Source organism: Peromyscus eremicus, chromosome 4 (genome assembly GCF_949786415.1).
Source record: "Peromyscus eremicus chromosome 4, PerEre_H2_v1, whole genome shotgun sequence".
Taxonomy (NCBI): Eukaryota; Metazoa; Chordata; class Mammalia; order Rodentia; family Cricetidae; genus Peromyscus; species Peromyscus eremicus.
The window spans coordinates 100,091,059-100,107,740 of NC_081419.1; the positions used below are offsets into that span (position 1 = coordinate 100,091,059).

The following is a 16,682-nucleotide window of genomic DNA, read 5'->3' on the forward strand; positions in this document are numbered from 1 at the left end:
CTAAAAGGAATTGAGTCTCCATGACCTAAACCTGAGTAAATAACAGTAGAGATGGCCTATTCACTCACTTCCTTTTAATTCTCAAGTTTTTAAAATGGGATCTGTCAGCAGCCTTTGCCCATGAACTGTATGGAACACTATCAAAAAAGTGTGGCATTCCACCACAAGTCACTGAAACGTTAGGAGACTTCCTGGGGAGCCACTCTGGTATTTTGTCCCTACCTAGAACAGACTGAACACTTTCTGAATACATCTGACCCCATTAGCAGCCCCCCTCTGCAAAGGTGTTCACTCTTTTTTGTCCCTGGACTGGTTTGTAAAACAGGGAATCCCACAGGCTTTTTCCCGTATTCCTCAAGGCATGTCATGGTTTGTTGTCCAGGGTGGACTGGCAAGTAGAGGTCATAACTAGAGAGAGAGACTAACTCTCAGTCTGAGAGCACCGTACTGCATACTTTAAATTCTGCACTTACATTTGGGAAAGGCAGCTCTTCACATACACAGTATACCGGTAGACATGGGTTTTCTAGTTCAGACACACTGTTGGAATGTACTTTTTACATACCCAGGACCCATCCAGTATAGATGGTAATTTACAAGCTTTTTTTTTTTTTTCATAAATAAGATTCAAAGTTCAGATCAATTGGTGTTTAAGTTAATAAAAATCTGTGCTTGTCCCACGAGGCGGGGCTTGGTCCACAGAATCACAAACTGGATGGTGCCCATCTGGCCCGGTTTCCTGCTGAACACACCAGTATGTGACAGGCCTTGGAAACAGGAGGCCATGGATTTAAGTTAAGCAAGGCAATCCGCCCTGCTCTTGGCCCCTGAGCAGCTGAAGCTCAGCCCCAGATGAGGTAAAAAGAAAACCTTGTGGTTCAAGCCCGTCTTGACTCACAGCTTCACTGTCTTATCGTGACTAAAGCCGCTCACCATGTCTGTGGTTTTCTTACATAAATTTTCAATCCAGCTCGTGTTATTATAAAGCGTCTTTTCCAGCCCTGATGTTGGGGCTGGACTTTTAGCTCGCATATTTTTTCCAGATGTGATGAGCTCTCCGTAGCCCTCTTGGTGAGCAAATGCGTACCCGGATCTTCTGGAGCTGGACCTGCGGACCTGAGGCCTTCGGCTTCGTATGGGCCTTTCCTTTCTCTGAGCTTTCTGCCACCTGCGGATCTGGGGAGGAAGAGAGCCACGGGAAAATGATGAACCCACACATTAGACTGAGTATCTGCTACAAGAAAACATCCACCTTCACTGAAAAGGAAATTTTAAGCCTAAAAGCCATGACATTCTCCTCCACTCCCCAAAGATCACACTAGGCACTAATCAGGTTTTTTATTCCTATCAAGAAATTCTCATGTAAACAAGAAATATGCCAATAAATTTCATACTGTCTCCATTTCATTGGCCTTATGGAGAATTTCGGTGAGGTGGTTGCCTGCTTTACTAGCAGTGCTGGGAACAGGGTCCAGAGTCTGGAGCGTACTTCTGCAAAGAAATATTACATCTATAGTTCCAATACTCACAGGCTCTCTCCTCTTTTCCCCTTTTAGAGTCTGTCTGGGTCCTGGAGTTACTAATAACTGGATTAGGAGAAAATTTGGAAAATTGGAATCAGAATTTTCCTCTCTTATAGAAGGTCAACTTACCATGAGACTTTCGGGGTTTTTATTTGTTCTGTTTTGGGGTGTGTGTGTGTGTGTGTGTGTGTGTGTGTGTGTGTGTGTGTGTGTTACATGAATATGAATGTGTGGATTGACGACTTTTAAAGAACTAAACATATTGTTGCGAGTTGATGGGTGGATTTACTCTCTCATGTTTCAAGGACCCTATCTAGCAGGAGGGATTTTGTTCCTCTGGCTCTTTCTGACCCCACCTCAGCAACATTTCCTGGGCCTCAGGTGTAGGACTGTGTTAAAGATGTTGTATCATTTGGAGTTGGGCACCCCATAGAAACAACTTCTCCGGGTTTTGACAAGTGTGGCTCTCTGAAGTAGTCTCCACCTGCTGCAAAGAAGTTTCTTTAATGAGGGGCAGGAACTACACCTATCTGCAAATTTCACAAAGTCATATCCCAGATGAAGAGCTACAGCTGGTCAGTGGCTACCGGGAAAGGAAGAATCTGTTTTCTCTGGGGACAAGCTCCCGTATAGGTTGTCCAGTCTCAAGTGGTCATCCCTAGACATGTGTGTACAGTATCTGCACATGTATGGATAGACAACAGTAAACAGACTCGGCGCAATAACAGAAGAAGAAATTATGAGTTCAGGATGGGGAGCACAAGGAATTGGAAGAGGAGGAGGGGAAGAATGATCTGGATGCAGTGCTCATATGAAGTTTAAAAAAATTTTTTTTAAGAACTAAACATCATTTGGGTGGGTTGCCAACATATCTCCCATCTCCCTGTAAAGGTGAGCAGAGAAAATGACCAGAGATTTTGCACAAGCGCTCAGTTCTAACTTTCAGGTCTGAAGACACTCATTAAGCAAATGATGACGATTATCTTTAACACAGGAAAACTGAGCATCTTCAGATTGTCCATCATTTCCTGAGTTGGATTCAGCTCAGAACCAACACAAAAGAACAGACACACAGGACTCTGCCAATCATCTTATACTCTGCCCCCAGAACGTAAGGGACATCACAGTAAGAAAAGGCCACCTCGGCATCACTGCTCTGGCCCGACTCCCTCCAGAAACGTGTTATCTTTCCTTGTGGCATGGTGCCATTATGTCTCCCCCTCCTCCTCTTCTCTCTGTCCCGAGTCTCAGCCCAGGCCAGCATCACTTTATTTGTACTGTTTTGCCCAGGAGCCACAGAGAACTGGTCTAATCTCTGGTCTAGGCTACTTTCTATACCATGTTCTTTCTGTTTTTCTTCTAGCTTTGTGTTCCCAGTCCACTCAAAGCTGCTGTTCCCTTTTCAAATCTGCTCAACAGGTAACATCTCTCACTTTTTCCCAAGGCAATAATCTATTTCCACCCAAATGATGAGACCCCTTGACATGACTTGTTCAGATTCTTTGCACAGTACCCTTAGCTTTCCCTATAGCTTGCCCTTCTCTTAAAGAAATACTCCAAAATCATCTCAGTGAACTTCTTTTCCCAGAGTCAGGGGTGAAAATACTTACAGTTCATCACTCCATACCCACAGTTAGCCTAATACACTTCTCTTCACTGACACTCAGGACTAGTACACTAGTGTGTAGAGAGAACACTATCTACTGTGTCATGGTGCTGTGGACCTATGGGAATTTCAATAGTCAGTCCCTGTGCCTCTGTTCAGACAGAGAAGGACACCATTCACGAGAGCCACCAACCAGTTTTCAAGTACTCAGAGTATAGTAACATACCTGATCACTTAGGCTTGGGTATAAACACATCTTCAGGAATCTGAATGTCACCACCGGCATGATGGAAGCCACAGCTATCAAGAGAACAACGAGCCAGATGAACTTCTGACTCAGGGAGTGCACTGCATTTCCTGCCATCAGAGAGACATAGACATCCCAGCTATAAAACACTGAATTGATATAAAATCTTCATAATTATATAAATTAATTTACAATTATAGTTGGTGATTATGAATTAAATTGATAATTATGTAAATTTAAAAAAAAATCTTTAAAACTATTACGAACCCCTGGGGAACTGCTGGCATGGCCAGGCGTCCTCTCTTCCAGGCTCCGTTCAGCTTGACTCAATTCCTCTTTCAACCTCACGATCCATGATCAGATTAGAACTTTTGATTAATGATTTGAACTCAGGCCCATTCTCAAACAATAGCCTCACTGACTGCCTATGTCACAGGGATGTGCTGTGTCTAGCACAAGGCTAACCTTTGAAATTCTAGGCAACAGCCCAGAAAAGCTGCCTCAAAAGGAATTTGCTATTTCTTTGATGCTCCCTTGCTTGTGAGCTAAAGATCTAAGGAAATCCTGGAGGCTCCTGAGTTATGAGAAGAGTTCCCTATGACTACTGACACAGCCACCCAACATGAGAGAGGGCAGGCCAGAGAAACTCACTGCCAAGCCTGAAGCCAACTTCCAGACTTTATACTCGTTCTTCACATATTTATCATTTGTCTAAACGAGGCAGCAAGGGGGTGGACAGGCAGACTTCATGGGAAGACACCATCCCTGCCCCAGTTCATTTTCTAGGGATTTATCATGAGACCTTCAATCAGCCGGGTCTTCACCCCATGCACCCACGGTAACACCATTCAAATGGGCTTTGGGTATGAGAGCTTGGCTACTAATTGGTATGTCTGCTTTTTCTGGCTTCGGAAAGCAAATCTATCTACCAAAGAGCAACCAACTCCAGTTGCTATAAGCCAAGGGCAGAAACAAACTCGATCCAATCAATCAGATGTCTTTTGGAGCTCCTTGATGCTCATTACCCACAGGCAACTCTGAAAAAAACAAGCTTTGCTTTAAAGCCATGCCCCCTTGCCGCTAGTTACTAAGGAAAAAACTTTTTTTCTTTTTAGAAAACCCCAATGTTGATCTAACTTTTGTAAACTTTCATTGGATCTCAGTAATTAATTCACGGATGGCGTGTGCTTGACTAAAAAGGATTAGTCCATACACAAACTGCATTCTCCAGGGGGAAGCAGTCCCATTTTGTACATTAAAGTGGTCTTTAGGATTGGAAAGGCACTAAACCCTCAGATTTGGTAACACAAAAGTAAATAAAATGAAACTTAAGAACAGTTCTCGAGTCTTCCTTTCTCACTGGCTTGTTCTCATGACTAACCAACATGTCTCTACATGATTGGAATCTTTTGGTAAACAAAGCATTAACATGGTGTATTGAGCAAGACTGTTAGGATTGAAGAGGTTACTGCACATGTAAGAAGGGACAAAGTTGAAGAACAGTGTGTGCGCACACAGCTGGATGGGAATAGAAACCTGGCATCAGTGAGGATGCCCACTTCAGAATTGATCCTGCGACATTTCCTACACAGACCAGTCTTGTGAGAACTGTTTTCTAGGCTGGGATAATCTTAGAACGGATTTGAAGCACTGTGCTGTCTGTTGGAGCTCACAAGACTTGTCTCTGTGCACCGTTCCTTTCTAGTTTGTTTAGGTGAACCCCCAAAATCTGTTATTTACCTACTCACCTGTACTAGAGAATTCCAAACTTCTTGGAAAGTATATTAATAGTTCTTGTGTAAAAGAAAGTGATCTTTCCAGAATCATTTTGAAGTGTGAACTTTAACAGGAGAACACTGGATATGTCCTCTCATAAACTCAAGACTTTAAGGAATTTTAGGGGTTCCTTGTTACACCATCAGACATTCAAATTCTCCCACAATGCTCCCAAACATAATCATCAAGTCACAATTTTTTAAATAATAATATTGTCCTGGCTAGTTTTATGGCAACTTGGCACAAGCTAGAGTCATTTGGGAAGAAGGACTCTCAGTTGAGAAAAATGCCTCCATAAGATTGGCCTATAGGCAAGACTCTACCATTTTCTTAATTAATGATTGATGTGGGAGGGTCCAGTCCATCATGAGTGGTGCCACCCCTGGGCTAGTCATTCTGGGTGCTATAAAAAAAGTCAGATTGAGCCAGTCATGGTGGCACATACCTTTAATCCCAGCACTTGGGAGGCAGAAGCAGGTGAATCTCTGTGAGTTCAAGGCCAGCCTATCCACAAAGAGTTCCAGGACAGCCAGGGCTGTTACACAGAGAAACCCTGTCTTAAAAAACAAAAAACAAACGAGAGAGAGAGAGAGAGAGAGAGAGAGAGAGAGAGAGAGAGAGAGAGAAACACCAATCAACAAAAACTAAATATACTTTTACAATAAGAAAAGAAAAGAAAAAAAATCAGATTGAGTAAGCCATGGAGAGAAAGCCAATAAATGGTGTTCCTCCATGGCCTCTGCATCAGCTCCTCCTGTGTCCAGGCTCCTGCCTTGAGCTCCTGCCCTGCCCTCCCTTCATAATGCACTGTAATCAGAACATGTAAGAAGAAATAAACCCTTTCCTTCCCAAGTTGTTTTTTTGTCATGGCGTTTTATCACAGCAATAGAAATCCTACCTAAGACAAACACTATTATCAGAGTTAATATTTATTTAACCTGAATACATCTTCATACTTTATATGTAGTGACTCATTTGATCTTCAATTCTTTCTATTGAAAATGGGAACAATTAATAACCTAGTTCATAAATAAATCTTAAATCATGGAAAGGAAATAAAATGTGTTTAACATCACACAATTCATTAAGTGGTGGAGATGGTGTTTGAAGCCTGACTATCTAGGTCAGCCATCTCTTCTGGAAGGATGTTCAGAAATCTACAGAGGGCTATAAAGTCTGCAACACTTCCTTTTTATCTAAATGCAGATAATATTTATGGGGGAACTTTGACAGATATGCCGGTGGTAACCTGGTCTAAGGAGAACTGGGTATTTCTTCCTCTTGTCTCTGTAAAACAAATGAATGTTTCACAGGCTGTGAAGCTGTTTTCTAGGGCACAGCCTATTGCATCTGGGCTGTTAGAGCCTATAAATTGCATTTGGCAAGGAAAACAGCAGTCTTTTGGAACCCCTTTCAAATCTGGAAGGCTTCAGGTGCATGAGTCAATTCCTAGAAAAAGATTGGCCATTTCTAGCCCTACACAACAACAACAACAACAAAACATTATAAAGACAAAGAACTTTCAGTATGACACAGGGCCTCACAAAAGTAAGGGACACTTACCAACAAAGGGGAACTGGTGTGGGAAGATTCCAAAGACGCCATTACTGTGCATGGCCAGTAAAATGGAGAAATACGTAGCAACACTGCCCCAGATGAAGACGTGATTAACCACAGTCCAGTAACTGGTGTCCAAGGCTATCTGCAAATAGAGTCAAATGCAAAAGAGGAGTCACTATAAACAGAAGCTTGCCCCTAGGACTGCTCCCAGATCACCAACCAACCTTGCACACCTCCACTTCTGCACACACACAGGAGACTGACATGCGTTAGACTCATGGTTAGAACTTAGGTAAACAGGCAACTGTATCTGCCAAGGTTGAAACAGCCTTGGGAAGTGGAATGTTAAGGGTTTTATTTTTTAATGAGAAATAAGACAATAGAATGATTTTCTAAATTGCTATCAAAATATTTCTATGGGGAAAATCTTGTGGTGGGCTAGTGCAACATTTTATGAGCTGTGTGTAAACTTTATAAGATTTTTTTTTACACATGGGATATTTTTATGTGAACATTCCAACTCATTTTGATGACCTCTGTCTTAGATTCCTCAAATCACAAAAGAAAAAGGTTTGACTTTTTTTGTCATAAAAATTTGTGGTGACCTGGGAGTGTGTTCCCAACCCTTCTTTCCTTTCAGTATATTGTGTGGGAGCTACAATGTTATTTACATGGCAGAGGCCTCAGGAGATGTGCAGGTAAAAGATTGTAGACTCCTTCTCTGCCTGAAGGGACCCTTCCTGTGACATGGATATATCCCCCTCTAGACATGGAAATATGTTCCCTCCTACTGCAGTTCGCTGCCCTCTGAAGTACTGGTAGCATTAGGACCCTGGAAGCAGAAGATTTGAATTACAAGACTGTTACAACTGAAGACAGACAGCCCTGCTGTCCATCCTGGTCAAGACCTGCTAATTATCTAGGGTAGTTGGCTACCAGGACACTAAACCGGAACCTCCAATGCTTTCTTCCACCACCTGTCAGTTCATCACCAGCAAAAGAAAAAGGCCTGGTCCATGTTACAAGAAGGAAAGGAAATTATAACTCATATAAAAAGACCTAGCTAAAAGAACAGGTATCTCCCATTGGAATGGAACTAATAAATGTGATAGACAAGCATTACAGTAACAGCTAAGCATCGAGAGATCTCTTAAGAGGATACAAAACAAAACTGGGGGGGGGGGAACACCACTTCTGATTTTAAAACTTGAACAGAAAATCCAAACAAGAATCACCACCGGCGAGAGCTAACTTTTTATCCTGGAGTGAACAAATGAAAAAAAACTGGGAACACAAACTAAGAAATGGAAACCATTTGCAAATCTGTAGGTATCAGATTCATGAGCCCAATATATAATTCATAAGAACTTTGAACAAAATAAGGAATAAATAAAGAAGTGCCAGTCAAAGATGTAATAAAAGGAACGTGCTCTCAGCCAGCAATAGCCTAGATTTTCAGACTGAGAGTACTCTTCAAATCCCAGGCAAATTACTGTGTGTGGCGGGATCATATTCTGGTAGCACTGAAGAAATCAAATAAAGAGCATAAGCTTTTAGACCAAAGGGGTGCTATATGAGAGGGAAGGGGTCAGCTGACATCCATCTACCACAGAGGAACTGGGATATAGAAATGTAGCAGTAAAGTTGACAGGGCTTTGGCGGGGTGGAAGGAGCTATAGCCAGAGTCTTATTCTCACCCAATATAGTGTTTAAATACAAAGATAAAGAATGTTTAAGCTCAAAATTTTAACATCCAGATATCCTTTCTCTATTAATTTCTGAAAGATATTATTGTAGCCAAATAAATTAAAACAAAAACCTCAAAACAATTGTAGTATAGAATTTTAAAAAGGTGGCATGCAATGATTCTAGTGAATTTATAATTAGTTCTAAATAAATAATAAAATGAATGTAAGCTACAGTGTTAATTTGAAAAGAATTTGTAACCTTCAAAACTTATGTGAAAGGAGTATTCAGTAGCATTCTGAAATAACAACATATCATCATTTATGTACCAAAATTGAGGATAAGAGTAAAGGCAGAGGGAGAAAAGAAAAATTGAAACAGTCCTACCTAAACTACAACCCAGTCACAAATCCTTTGAAATAAAGTGGTGTCCTGCCTGTAAGACATGCTGGTGAAATGGTGGCCCAAAGCTTGTGGGAATAACTAACCAATGACTGATTTGACTCAAGGCCCACTCCAGGAGATGGAACCTATACCTAACACTGCTTGGGTGACCAAGAACCTGAGACCAGACAGCACAGGGACCTAGGGTAACCAAATACTAGTGTTATACAAAAAAGTAGCAATAACTTGACTCCTGGTGACATTTCAGCCATACTCATAGATCAGTGTCTCGCTCAGACATCATCAGAACATTTTACGAACTATCTGACCGCTATTCTTCAAAGTTTTTACAGATGAAGAAAGACCACAGAGCCATCAGAAGTCAAAGACTGTGGCAACACGACAGCGAAGTGCCCTGTGGAACCCTGTGCTGGTCACTGGAATACAGAAAAGTTACTAACAGAAAAGCTAGGGAAGTCTGAGCCATGCCTATAGTTTAGGTAACAAAACTGTATCCATGCTAATTTCTCCTGATTTTCATAAGTGCCATCATGGTTTTGTGTGGTCCTAACAAGGCAGGTTGAGCAGATACAGGCACTGCAGTGTCAACTCGTTTGCAAATCTATAATTATTTCAAAAGCAAAAAAAAATTTTTTAATTATTCTTGTTTAAATCACAAACTTAATAAAGACTTTTCAATGCACATCAATTATTTCCCAGGTACCCAGAGGCTATGGACTTAACATTGTGATCAGAGTAATGATCTCTTATCCATGTAGGCCTGGCTGAGAAGGGTATTTTATACTCACCTGCTGAAAATAATCTATTTGGGAAGATGTTTTGCAACGAGGTTTTTAAAAAAGAAACATCAAACTTCCATATATCCTTGGACCCAGAATTCCCCTTTTAAAAATAGAGTCTAGCTGAGCATGGTGGCGTATGCCTTTAATCCCAGAACTTGGGAGGCAGAGGCAGGAGGCAGGTGGGTCTCTGTGAATTAGGAGCCATCCTGGTCTATATTGTGAGTTCCAGGACAGACAGTGAGACCTTCTCTCAAACAAACAAAAAAATGAAATATCAATAAAGAGTATACTTGAAGGTGATAAAGAAGCATTGAGAATTTGGTGTGTGAAAATTCACCACTGTGTTGTTTTTCATAGTGAAAATGGTAGAAGCAATCTAACACTGTCCTGGTTGATAAGTTACGACATGTTCATATGCTGAAGTATTATAGCCATGAAAAGGACATTTCAGAGAATAATCTCAAAACAAGATACATGCTCATGAACAAAGATCAGTGGGAAAAAATGATAAAATCACACAAAATTGATTTCTACTATTTTTGCCATGTTAACAGCAGTGTGGGACTGTGGGTGAATTTTAACTTTTCTCTGTACTTTTCTGCTCTTTCCAGATTTACTCTGTGTTCACTTATGGCCCAAGTTCTGTGTGGGGCTCCCCTGCAGGGCCTTGCTTTTAAAGGCTTCTGAATTTCACAGGAGACCATAGCACATGGCTGAATCTGTTGTTGTCCCAGGTTCAGCATAGGGAACTGCTTCTCAGGCTGTTTGTAAACTGGCCATAGATATGTCTGAAGACTGTAGATATAATCTGGAAAAGCAAGTCATTTTTAATTATTCTTTTCTAATAGTTTGGCACACCCTGACAAGCTCTTTTTATGATAGGATCAGTAGGGAGAAAATCCCTTTTATCATCTCCCTCATTTACTCAATACTCAAGAAATGGTCATGTATGACTGGAACTTGTGACAAAGAGATCATCTGATTCTTAATAGTTCACTCAATAACCCAAAACAAAATAACACAGAGGTTGTATCGCCCACCACATCAGTCGGGTGCCACAGGTATTAATGGACCAGAAGTGTGTCTGAACTCTAACTCATGAGCACCTAACACAACTGCACCAGAAAACAAACCAAAGCACAACTCAGAGCACAAGAGCTCCCCCGTCAGACTGTCTTCTTAACATGCCATTTGAACAGAGCACTGAGCCTCTTGAATGATTTTTAAAAATGCATTACCAAATAAGTTCTAGTTCTCACTTTAGAACCTGGGACTTATTGTGTCTGAAATTATAGGAAACTTTTGTTATCCTTGGAAATGCGTCTTCTCCAAACACAAGAAAGGAACAGTAGTATGACTTTTTATTTTGACACAGGGTCTCACACTGTAGCCTGTCCTTGAGCAATCCTCCTGCTACAGCCTCTTAGTGCTGGGACAACAGGTATGTGTCACTCTGTTAGACCTGTTTTTTCAGTACTGGGCCTTGAACCCATGGCCTTGAGCATACTAGACAATCACTCTACCACTGAGCTATACCTCCAACCCTTAATCATTTCTCTTTATATATAATACCCAACCCAAATAAGTGATTGCTATATGTCTACAAACATGAAGGTTGTAAACTCCTAATGCTAATTTAGCACATCTTATTATCTATTAAAGATTATTTCTTTCAGTTCAAAATGCACAATTAAAAAGAAAATTCTGGGGCTGGATCAATGGCCCAGTGACTAAAGACTTGTTGTTCATGCAGGAGGACCTGAGTTTATCCCTAGCACTTATGTAAGATCCTAGGCATGGAAACACACACACACACACACACACCTGTATCCCCAGTGCTGGGTGGTCAGAGATGGCAGACCACAGGGGCTCAGCTGATAGCCAGTCTAGCTGAAATGATGAGCTTCAGGTTTGGTGAAGTACCCTATCCCCCAAAATAAGGTAGAGAAAGGATTGAGGAAGACATCCTTATATCAGGCTCTGGCCTCCTCGAGCATGGACAAAGGCAATAGGACCTACACACAAATGCATATGCCTACACACAAACAAAGGGAATTCCTTGTACTCTCTTAAGGTTATTCCCTGCCTGGCACCTTACCAAGCGGAATCACCTGACAGTGAACTTTAACCTATGTTGAACCTATCACATCAAGGCAGAGGTGCTTTAAGGAACAGGGTTACCTGTACACTGACCACAATGACCAAAGATGTGGCCATGGTAACTGCAAAGGACTGATAGTCAGCGATGTGTTGCCCATCTTCTCCAGCCACGTTGTAAAAGGACCCATAGGGAATGAAGAAAAGCGCTAAGGAAGTGTAGATTCCATGTGCCACACAGATGAAAAATCTACGCTTGTTAAAAAGTAGATTCAGTTGTCCAGGTTCATAGAGCTGGGGACAGTCCATGCTGGTCTGGTCACTCACATCCTGTAAACAGAGTATAACTTCAGAGAAGAGTCAGGGAGGCCCTGTATTCCTTATCCCTAGAAATAGACAAGGTCGTTGTAAGCATGCCCTATTACCTACTACTCACTGGGCTAGAACAAGACATTATGTTGCTTTTATTCCCAGAAGAACCTACCTACCAGATGGTAAATTCTAGGGGATTCTAATCCCCTTCATCCTTGTAGAATGGCCCAGACTGCCAAGAGGAGGATTCCATGAATCCTGACATGTTCTCTTTGAGAAGTCCTCCCTGGAGAAGTTGTCAGATACGAGTGTACTTTCTTCTAGTGCAGTAACTGGTATAGTTATAGTCACAGGCTTTGAGACCACACAGTGATGAACCGAAGGCCTGGTAACAGGTTTGGGCAGTGTGTAGCCTTGTACTTAAACCAAGGCTTGTTTTCCCCATCTGCAGAAATGCAAACAGTAATACCTCCCACACAGAAAACCACTGTCATGACTAAGAGATGTTTCTGCAGGGTCCTTGCCCCATATTAAGTAGTCAATAACCTATGCTAGGGTTGGAGAGATGGTTCAGTGGTTAAGAACACTGGCTGCTCGTCCAGAGGTCCTGAGTTCAATTCCCAGCAACCACATGGTGGCTCACAACCATCTGTAATGAGATCTGGCGCCCTCTTCTGCCCTGCAGGCATACATGCAGACAGAACACTATATAATAAATACATAAATCTTTAAAAGTAAAAAATAAAAAACCTATGCTCACACAAAACATTAATAAAACGATGGTGATGATAAATAACAAGGATAGTAAAATGTAGCTGCCCAGACTCAAGTAAGCTTGGGGTGGTCTTAATTCTGCCACTTATTGGCTGATCGCTCAGTGACTAGAACCCCCAGGGCTGGCTTCCTTTCACATAATAAGTAACACCAGAGATGATCCCGGTGGCCTTTTGTAGCCAGCATCCATGACTCTGCCATCAGCTTAAGGGCCAGGGAAGAAAGGAAAGGAACGGACATTCAACTTGATGACAATAAGGAGGCTTATTGTGTTTCGTTTTGTTTTGCTTTGCTTTTTTCAAATTGCACAATAACTGTTTTTGGTTTTTTGTTGTTTTTTTTTTTTTATTCCCAGAACTGCTTTATTTTTACTATTTGATTCCACATTGTGGGCAGCTACAAAGCACCAAGAAAAGAAACAGTTGTAAACATCAGCACTTGGAAGAGCTTGTGCTTAATCCTTTACATCTAAGGTCTTTTGAAGTTCAGTACTTTGTGCAGATGCCCTTTTTACATATGGACAGGAGACTCAGAACCAACTCCAAAGCAGACAGAATGGGAGAAGGGAGTGACCTCACAGTACGAAGACGTGCGTTGTGCAATAGATAGCGTGAGCCAGAAAATGAAGTCTAGTAAACAGGTCTAATAACAGATTGGAGAGAATCTGGTCTCAAAAATACTTACAAAAAAAACATTTTAAAAGTAATACACTTTAATTGTGCCATGGAAACTCTACTGGCTAGGCTTCTACTTCCCCACAGGCAGCCAGACTTCCTTCCTTGCCAGGAAGTATGTTCCAAACCAGAGTAGGCCGTGAAGCACCATTCTTAGAATGGATTCCTCCCCATTCTCCTGTCTCACACACATAAACACTAAATCAAAGTCTGTGTTCCGTCTCCCCATGACTGAGGGGTTGTGTGTGCTCACCTCTCTTAGACGGGCCATTCAGTGCCCTGGAGCTCTTTCTGCTCTGTGCTGGCCAAGGAGGGTTCACTGTACAATGCTGATATTTTATGCACCACCCCATCCCTTCATTTTTCCTTAGCCCTGCAAAGTTCTCTACAAGCCCCAGAAGCTAACACAGCACTTCCCTGCACATGATCTCAGAGGCACTAATTCTGACACATTTTAATGTTTGAAGCCAGAACAAGAGGTTCACAAAAGGACTCGAAGGGAAGAACCCTCCAGAATAAGGTTTGTTAGAAGAAAGAGTCTTGTTAACTATGAAGGGAGGAGGAAATGACAGGGCTTGAAGTAGGGGAGCATTAGGACATGTAGCCACCGTCAGGTACCAAAGAAACCCAGGACAAGGCTCACTCAGTACCTGTGGCTCCTCCTAGAACTTCTCACCTTGTCCCCTACCTTAAAATTCTCCATCCCGGCCAGGCGGTGGTGGCGCACGCCTTTAATCCCAGCACTTGGGAGGCAGAGCCAGGCGGATCTCTGTGAGTTTGAGGCCAGCCTGGGCTACCAAGTGAGTCCCAGGAAAGGTGCAAAGCTACACAGAGAAATCCTGTCTCGAAAAGCAAAAAAACAAAAAAACAAAAAAAAAAAACCAAAAAATTCTCCATCCCAAGGGCTTTGCTTCCTTTCCCACAACTTCCCATTCCTGTATAAACCTGCCACTTCAGCCATGCACTCTCTTGGTGTCCTCTCTTGGTTCTCTCTCTCTCTCTCTCTCTCTCTCTCTCTCTCTCTCTCTCTCTCTCTCTCTCTCTTCCTCTCTCACCCCCTCCACCTCCACTCTTATGGCTCAGTTCAGTCTGGATTCTTTCATATGCCTCTGACTGTTCTCTCCCTTATATCTACAATAAAATCCTTCTCCTCAACCATGCCTTGGAGTAGTCATGTGCTCATTCTCATTCAGCCACCATGTTTAGCATGATGGGAAGCTGAACGAGAAGCCTTCAAGTCTCCTGAGATTTTTTTTCACTATTATAGACTCTCAAGGGATGGCAGGAATTTCCATACCACATTATTTGGGAGAGAGACGTTTAAGGTTTCCTTTGTCCTGGCCAGCAAAGGAGGAAAGCTGGCCTTTTTTCCTGCCAAGTGTGTGTGATCTTAAGAGTCACAGAAGTGTCTTGTCAACTCTTTGATAGACTGTAGGGTTGTTGTGACCTGATTAGGAATGGAGAAAGCTAGAGAATCTGTGCTCTAACATTTAATGGAAAAAAGAAAAAAAATGAAAGATATAATTACATAACAAAGTGAGAGACCTGTACAATGAAAAACTTTAAAGCACCAAAGAAAGAAACTGAAGAAGACACAGAAGACCGACGGACCTCCCATATTTATGAACTGAAAAAAATTAGAATTAATATGGAAGCACAAAAGATTCAAGATAGCTAGGGTCATCTGGAACAATGAAGTCACTGCTGGAAGCATCACCACTCCTCGTTTTAACTTAGAGCTGTGGTGTTAAAACAACATGGTATTGGCACAAAACCCAATCACATTAATTAGTGGAATAAAATGGAAGCCCAAGATATAAGTCCACATACCTAGATCCACCTGATTTGTTTACTAGAGATGACAAAAATACACACTATAGAAAACACAGCATCTTAAACAAATAGTACTTGGGGAATTTGACAGCTACATGGAGAAGAATGAAACTCAAAATGTATATCTCACTATGCAAAAAAAAATCAACTCCAAATAAATCATGGACTCCAAAACTTCTACAGGAAAGAGTAAGGGGTATATGTCAGGATACAGGCTCAGTTAAGGATCTTCTGAATCTGACCCTGGTCACTCAGGAAATAAGATTAACAACTAATGAGTAGGATTTCATTAAATGAAAATGTTTTTGTTCACCAAAGAAAACTGTTAATCAAGTAAAAAGAGAACCTATAAAACGGGAGAAAATTCACCAGCTGCACACAGGACAGAGGGTTAGGGTCTAGAACAGAGGTTCTCAACCTTCCTAATGCTGTGACACTTCTTTTTGTTAGTTTGTTTTGTTTTTCAAGACAGGGTTTCTCTGTGTAATTTTGGTGCCTGTCCTGGATCTCGCTCTGTAGACCAGGCTGCCCTTGAACTCACAGAGATCCACCTGGCTCTGCCTCCCAAGTGCTGGGATTAAAGGCGTGTGCCACCACTGCCTGGCCCTGCTTTGACACTTTAATACAGTTCCTCATACTATGGTGACCCCCAACCATAAAATTATTTTTGTTGTTACTTCATAACTGTAGTTTTGCTACTTATGAATTATAATGTGAATATCTGTGTTTGTCAATGGTCTTGGGCAACCTCTGTGGAAGAGTTGTTTGACCACCCCCAAAGGGATTATGACTCACAGGTTGAGACCTCCTGGTCTAGAATATCCATACATTTCAAGAAAAGAAATAGCATGAGCTATGGATCTGAACAGAAAATTCTCAATAGAAAACTGTAAATGGATAATAAACATATTTAAAGTTTTCAACATCCTTAGCTAGCAAGGAAATGCAAATTAAAACTATTTTGAGACTCCATATCACCTCAACTAGACTGGCTATCATCAAGGAAACATGTGATAACAAATGCTGGTGAGGATGTGGGGAACAGAAACCCTCATTCACTGTTGGTGGAAGTGCAAACATGTGCAACCACTGTGGAAATCAGTGGAGAGGTGCCTCAAAAAGTTATGCCATGTGCATCTGGACAGATATCCAAAGGACTCTATATCCTACCACAGAGACACATGTTTATCCATGTTCATCACTGCTCTGTTCACAGGAACTAGGAAATGCAAATAGCCTAGATATCCATCAGCTGATGAAACAGTAATTAAAATGTGGTACATATGCTCAATAGAATTTTATCCAGCTATAAATAAAATTGAAATTATGAAGTTTGCAGGTGAATGGATGGAAATGGAAAAAAATTATATGGAGTGAAGAGTAACCCAGACCCAGAAAGACAAAAGC

The 16,682-nt window shown here is 41.6% G+C and overlaps 1 protein-coding gene across 1 annotated transcript in view; it reads right to left on the reverse strand.

The window, feature by feature from the left end:
- Positions 1-894: 894 nt before the first annotated feature.
- The window catches only part of Atp8b4 (ATPase phospholipid transporting 8B4 (putative)), a 162,102-nt gene continuing 146,314 nt past the window's right edge, over positions 895-16,682 (reverse strand). The window contains exons 24-27 of the mRNA XM_059258935.1: positions 11,767-12,012; positions 6,716-6,854; positions 3,356-3,486; positions 895-1,176 (exon numbers count right to left, since the gene is read on the reverse strand). Of these exons, the coding sequence (XP_059114918.1) occupies positions 895-1,176; positions 3,356-3,486; positions 6,716-6,854; positions 11,767-12,012 (798 nt within the window). The remainder of the gene's footprint in view (positions 1,177-3,355; positions 3,487-6,715; positions 6,855-11,766; positions 12,013-16,682) is intronic.